This window comes from Leguminivora glycinivorella, chromosome 12, assembly GCF_023078275.1.
Source record: "Leguminivora glycinivorella isolate SPB_JAAS2020 chromosome 12, LegGlyc_1.1, whole genome shotgun sequence".
Classification (NCBI taxonomy): domain Eukaryota; kingdom Metazoa; phylum Arthropoda; class Insecta; order Lepidoptera; family Tortricidae; genus Leguminivora; species Leguminivora glycinivorella.
Genome location: NC_062982.1, coordinates 17,813,308 through 17,820,538, shown reverse-complemented (window position 1 = coordinate 17,820,538; position 7,231 = coordinate 17,813,308). Strand labels below are relative to the sequence as shown.

Below are 7,231 nucleotides of genomic sequence, written 5' to 3'. Positions count from 1 at the left end.
CGCAGTGATTGTTCGTGCCGTTTTGGTTTCCCAAGGGCTCCCTGCGAAACTACCGTATGTTTAGATCCTGATGAAGCATTAGGGAACAACGGCAGGTTTTGCTGTTTAAAAAGGACTGCCGAGGAAACCATGGTGAATAATTACAATCCTACTTTACTGAAACTGTGGGAAGGTAATATTGATGTACAACCTTGCGGCAACGTCACCTCAGTTTCTTATTACGTTGCTAAATACGCAAGCAAATGCGAGCCTCATGACACGGGTGAAGTTGTCCGTGAAGCAGTTGCGAAGGCCAAACGCCAAGGTGGTCCTGTTTGGGGACAACTCTTTGCAGTCTCAATGGCAATTTTGTCACAACGGCTCGTGAGTGCGGCGGAATGTGCATATCGTCTTTGCCATTTGCCCCTGAAAATGTCTTCACGGAAAGTAGTGTTCGTAAATAGCTGTAAGCCTGGTGAACGTTTTAGGTTACTACGGTTCGATGGAGACGATGATACAGCTATTTACAGCAATATTTTTGATCGCTACACAATGCGTCCAGATGAACTCGCAGAAATTAGCTTGGCTGAATTTGCTGTTCGATTCGAATCTGTGTCCAACTCTACGTGGAGTGAGGAGGATGGAGATCTGGAGTTAAGAGACGATGAAGCACCTTCATCACGGTTTATTCGATTGCTTGATAATACGCGGATGCGTATCAGAAATAAATCGGCAGTATTAAGAACACGGTATTTCACTTTAAACAGTGATAAAGAAGCTTACTACTACAGTTTAATAGTATGCCACGTGCCATTCCGCGAAGAAAGTGAGCTTCTGCTTGAAGGAGAAACTGCCGAGGCGTGCTTCATTAGGCGTCAAAGGGAACTCAGACCGCTACAGCGTAACGTGAGTGTCGAGGAATTTGCTCACGCGGAACAAGTTATACAGCAGGCTCTTGTTCAAGCAGTTGCACTTAATGCTGCCCGCGATACACACAATAATAATGATGACCCTCCTCCGGTAATTTGTGACGGTGAACAAATCATGAACGACGATGACAATTATTGTGAAGACGTATCTGAAACATCCGCAATGCCCGACGATGTTTTCCTTGGAAACATAAGAGGATTAAATGTCCAGCAAAAAGATCTTTTCCAAAAAGTTTCTGTGGCTGTGGAAAAAGATTTACAAGGTGAAGAGGAACAATTGCTAATGTTCATCACAGGAGGTGCAGGAAGCGGAAAATCTTTCGTCCTAAAACTGCTCGTTGAACATATCAAACGATGCTACGCACCTACTGTCGATATTTTGCTTAAGGCTAAGTTTGTGGAAGTTGGGTCTTTGACAGGAGTTGCTGCACGTCAAATATTAGGCAAGACATTACATTCCATATTCTGTCTCCCAATTGAAAAAAGTAACACAATGAATTACGCTAAAATATCAGGACAGAGGTTAGAGAACGAGAGACGGAAATGGCGGCACATTCACTGGCTTATAATCGATGAGATTTCAATGGTTTCGTATGAAAATTTGCGAATCATTCACTTACGCCTTCAGGAGTTTAAGAATAACAATAAATTATTTGGAGGAGTCCACATACTGCTTTTTGGAGATATCCTGCAACTCCCACCTGTAAAAGGACATTGGTGTTTTATCCAACCACCTCGATTTTCAGCAGAAGTGAACCTATGGCAACAGTTTTCATTTTGCGAGCTGACAATCAATATGAGACAACGCAATGATTTGGAGTTCATTGAACTTTTAAATAGCTTACGAGTTGGCGATTTAACAACAGCTCAACTTCAATTATTATGTGAGCGGCGACATGTACCTTTGGCAGGTGATTTTGCAGACGGGGCTGCTGTCCGCATTTTCCCTACAGTTAGACAGGTCGACGGTTACAATGACAAAATGACCACTGAAAACGCTAAAGTTCAACGCGTCTACACATTTAATGCTGTAGATGAATCTCGCGAGACGGCAACGTATGGTAAGAAGCCACCAGAGAACGTTATCCCTAAGGACGTCAATAACTGTGGTGGCTTCTTGCCAACCATAAAATTAGGCGTCGAATCACGAGTGATGCTGAGGCGAAACATTTCCGTTTCCGATGGACTAGTAAATGGGGCAATGGGAATTTTAAAAAAAATTAAATGGCCCGCCCTGCGCCGTGATCAGTTGGAAGAAGGAGAATTACCCGAAGCCGTCTTGATTAAGTTTGACGATGCTACTATTGGGGCTAAAATCAAAGACAACGATGGCTGTGTAGCAATTTCTCCTGCTTCCACGACCTTTCAGGCACTGAGGGGATATGGAGATGTTGAGCGAAGAATGCTACCAATAATTTTAAGTTGGGCAGTAACAGTTCATAAACTGCAGGGAACAACACTCGATAAGGCAGTTATTGATTTAGGTAAAAAAAATTTCGCTAAAGGACAGACCTATGTAGCTCTAAGTCGAGTTAAAACACTAGAAGGCATCGTTTTATCGGACTTAGATGCAAACAAGTTATTGAATAGACCCCATGACGAGAAGGCTCTTAAAGAAATGTTGAGGTTGCGCAATTTGCCGTAATTTCTTTCGTTAGTTTCTTTCATTCGTTTTCTGACACGGTTAATCTTAAATACTAATAATACAAATTTAATGTGTTTATAAGGTAAGAACACTGTAGCTAGTATAATTATAATTACTGAATGACACAAAAACAACTGTCATCTCATGTGGCGGGCACAGTTCAGTGCTAGACAGTACAAGTACATATGGCTACTGTGAGTACTGTGTAAATGGACCGACGTGGCACTTACCATCAGGTAACAATTGTTCTCATCTCGTCACTTTTTATTAAATCCTAATTATTAAGGAGTTATACCTTCTATCATCAGCTCAGTAACATTCATTATGAATACAAGAGGAATATACTAATACTCTTTTTTTATTCATTAAAATACTTTTTTACATTTGAAAGAAATATATAGTCTGTACTAATACCCTACCTAAAATTTAAATCGGTTCACGATTCCCAGAGATATCGAGTAACATACTCCTCCTTTTTTTTATTTAAGTCGGTTATAAAATATCAAAGTCACTAAGTATAAGTGTGACGTGGAGATTTAAGGAGGTTCGTTCTTATCATCATCAGCAGTTCTACTGCACCAAATGTCACTATTCTGAACGTAAATGCAAGCTGTTCTTTAGAAATACCAAAGTCACTATAAGTGTGACGTTCAGATTTGAGGGGTTCCATTCTGATCACCGTCATAAGTTCCACTGCACCAAATGCCACTGTTCTGAACGTTAATGCAAGCTGTTCTTATAATAAAAATACCAAATACATTATAGGCGTGCCGTTCAGATTTAAGGAGTTCCGTTCTGATCTTCATCAGCAGTTTCACTGCAGCAAATGTCACTGTTCCGGACGTAAATGCATCCTGTTCTTATAAAAACACAAAAATCACTATATTTATGCCTTTTAGATTTGAGGAGTTCCCTCGATTTCTCCAGGATTCCATCATCAGACCCCGACTTGGTGCTTATGGGACCATCTCGGGGTTGTACCCGATTGATTAAAAAATTTTTTTTGAAAATCGGTTCACGATTCTCGGAGATATCGAGTAACATACATACAAAAAAAAAATAAAAAAAAAAAAAAAAAAAATTCAGTCGAATTGAGAACCTCCTCCTTTTTTGAAGTCGGTTAAAAAAAAACGGGGTATAGGTCAGCAATTCCCGTCAACTTTGTACAATGCCACGTCAGCAAATTTTAATTGATCCTATTTTGTTACCAACATTTAGTAATATAATTCGACTTTCGTAAGATATATACAGGATAATTGTTATAATTAAGAAAATATAGATACAAGAGAACCTTAATGACGAAATAAAACTTAATAAAATCTCAATTCATCAACAAAATCTTGGTAACAAAATAGGAATTAATAAAAACAAATTTAACTTTTCCCTTAATTTTTGTACAAAGTTGACGGGAATTGCTGAGGTATGTATGGTTGACAGGATTTTAAAACGAAAACTAACGCAAACTCAACTGGTATTTCTAGTTACATTAGCTCGCAGCAAACATTGAACGGGGTCGAATAGTGAATAGTGGTAAGATTTTAATCTTACGTAACAAATTGTGGAGCCGATGGGATTAATGGCATCTCCAATATGGGGCGGGTAAGCCGCTGATTGATTGAACTGCGGGTATCGCGTATCGGGCAGTTCACCTTTCATACCTATATGTATTTAATTTAGTGGTAAACTAAGATTATTTAGATGGAACAGATTATTGGGATTGTACCAATGAGGAGGCACATTCACAGGTTATGACAGATGGCGCCACCCTATTAGTCCATATGTGAGAGCGACAAGATGATGTTTTTCTCTCTCCCACATATGAATGACAGTGACATGCCTAGACACTTGCACAGGCGCCGCCTGGCGGGAGAAAATGTCAGTGTGCCTTCTCATTGGTCCGCTACATTTTTTCGGCTTCAAGGCTTATTGTTTATACGATAGACAGAGCGTTGTATTCGATCATGGAATGTAACTAGGTATGAACATAGGGTAGACCCATAGCTGGGCACCGTTAATCAAATAGTTAACTTCGATAATCGTTAATCCGTTACTTAAAAAGTTAACTTCGTTAATATAATTAATAATCAAACGAACTTACCTGTGAAGTTTGATTACAATTATACGAGTATCCAAATCCGAGACAACAAATATTATTTACTATGCAGCACACGGAATCGTACCGTCCAAAGTCACACATTTCAGAGATATAAAATTTAAAAAACAAGTTCTCGCCATGCATACCTACTACCTTCAACATAGCCCAGCGCCCTGCGGCGTAAACCCATCATTATTTTAGAGTAGATCTTTTTGTGTCGTGAAACCATTTTATTGTTATTTTCGGGGATGGGGGGCGGGACTTTGTTGTCTCGGATTTGGATACTCGTATAATTGTAATCAAACTTCACAGGTAAGTTCGTTTGATTATTAATTATACTTCCTATCCAAATCCGAGACAACAAATATTATTTACTATGCAGATGTTCAGAGCCTTGCATGTCAATACAAATACTGAATGCGAAAATAAAATAAAGTATGGACATCAAAATATGATATAGTGTTAAATTTCGTATGAGTACCTACTTAATGGTATTAAGTATCTGATGATGTGACGTCATGATGACGTCATCAAGCAAATTAAAAGTTATTCCTATTATTTAAAGTTAAGTTATTCCTATTATTTTATATATAACCTATTGAAAATGTTATAATTATATTAAGCTTTAACTTATGAATGTTTTTGATATTCCCTGGTTATGGTAACACTGATTAGTTTGCAACTTCTAAGGTCTTAGAACGGCGCTTTTTGGCTTTTAATGAAATGTTTTTAAATTAGTATTAATTACGTTTTAAAGTCAAGGTCATTATAGTTTCATCAGTTTTCATTTAAGGTTTTTCTGATGTACAAGAAATCTCATGTAAAATTATGCGTAGCAACAAATTCCCTTTTGTGCATTGGCAATGCAAGCAATAAGCATACGCAGTTACAATTTTTATTTATATTCCAAGGTGAATTAAAAGTCAAATTCAATTACTATGCAATTAAAAAGTAAGTCCATACAATGCCTTAGTATACTATTTTCTAAATATTGTTTTAAAACGTCATATCACTTTGTTCATATAACATAAGTAACCTGGTAAGTATTATATTAATTTATATAGATGCCAACAAAAAAGGCTCCTATACTTAAAAAGGAAGAAGTAAACTTAGCTAGTTACTAGTTTAATACTTAAACAAGTATTATGTAATTATTGCCGATGTTTTGAGGACAAACTATACAACATTCAATTTTAACATCTGATTGTAAAATTGTATAGAAGGCAAATGAGCAGACAGATCGCTGTCACCCATGAACACCAAAAACCTGAAGCATTAGAAGTTTTTTTTTTTTTTTTTTTTTTTTTTTTTTTTTTTTTTTTTTTTTTTTTTTTTTTTTTTTTAAAGGTGTGTTTGTCCGGTAATCCTTCAGAAGACAGTTCTGCTTATTCCACACTTGCCACAGTTTCCTTTATTAATTAATTGAGGGAGTAACAAACAACAAACATACATACTAATAAAATAAAATAACGTTACAGTAAAGCTGTACTATGTATTGTGATACAAAACTACAATTAACAAGAAAGAAAATAGGTAGTTGTGTTATACAATCAACTATCATAACTATTTAAACTTTCTAGTTATTAAGCGAGACAGTATGTCAATCAGGGATTTCAAATTTAAATATTAATTTCATTGGAAACTTTATTTTCTAATTGGATTTATTAATCTAGCTGTTCACGGCTGCAATAACTCTGCATAACTGCACAACTATATTGTGTGTATTAGTTTCCATCGGCGATTTTACCCCGGGTATATAGGCCTAGATAATGTGCACCACCCACGAGTCAGCCCCTGTTTTCCGTACCACAATTCCCCTATAGTTTAGAGCTCTAAATATTGTATTAGATTTCTCTTTCAATCGAGGTATGTTAATTAAAGTGTAGGATATAGTCGTTGCTCGCCTGAAAGGGATTTATTGCGCCTTGATTATTTATTTTCATCATTATAACTATTATAACAGCGAGTAATTAATGATGACACGTACTAAGCATTGTAAAGTGATTTGTGTAGGTATAGGCTGTGGTATAGGTCATAGAGCTATGACTGAAGGGTTAATACGGCGTATATTTTATTATTTTAGTGTATGCATGATGCTCATATGGTGTAGCAACATTATATTGTATGTCTTGTCAGAGCAATAGTATTAGCAATTTTAAGGAAAATAAGATTTACATTTTTGTTTACTGTTCAATCATTGGTTCATTGGTTCAATCCTTAGACGAAAGTGTTCTTATATTCTTTCTGTATAATGTGCGTTAAGTAGGTAGGTACCTACATAAGTTATATAACAACACTATTAAATCTGATTAACAAGTCTCGAGATAATGTAAATCTCATTAACATTAACACTTTTAAAGCGGAGTAATGTTACTATCTTTAATTTGTGAGAGACCAAGGAGCGGAGCGGCCGAAGAATAAACAGATTGAATACAGCGAGGAGAGAAGCAATCGAAGAACGTTGGAGTTGCGAGCGAAGAGCGAAGTGACCGATGAACGTAGCGACAGAAGCGTGAATCCACCGAAGCGTAAACCGATTGAAAAAACACAGTGGACAATGCACTGTGAGACCGGAATTCTCAA

The 7,231-nt window shown here is 37.0% G+C and overlaps 1 protein-coding gene across 1 annotated transcript; it reads left to right on the top strand.

Annotated features, from left to right (window-relative positions):
* The first annotated feature begins 531 nt into the window (after nt 1-531).
* Nucleotides 532-2,553, top strand: LOC125232028 (ATP-dependent DNA helicase PIF1-like). The gene has a single exon (XM_048137639.1). The coding sequence runs from the start codon at nt 532-534 to the stop codon at nt 2,551-2,553; it is 2,022 nt and encodes a 673-aa protein (XP_047993596.1).
* The last annotated feature ends 4,678 nt before the right edge of the window (nt 2,554-7,231 follow it).

Bases quoted from the DNA above. Each gene is read 5' to 3' on its own strand.
- LOC125232028 (XM_048137639.1), top strand. From the start codon at position 532: ATGCGTCCAGATGAACTCGCAGAAATTAGCTTGGCTGAATTTGCTGTT.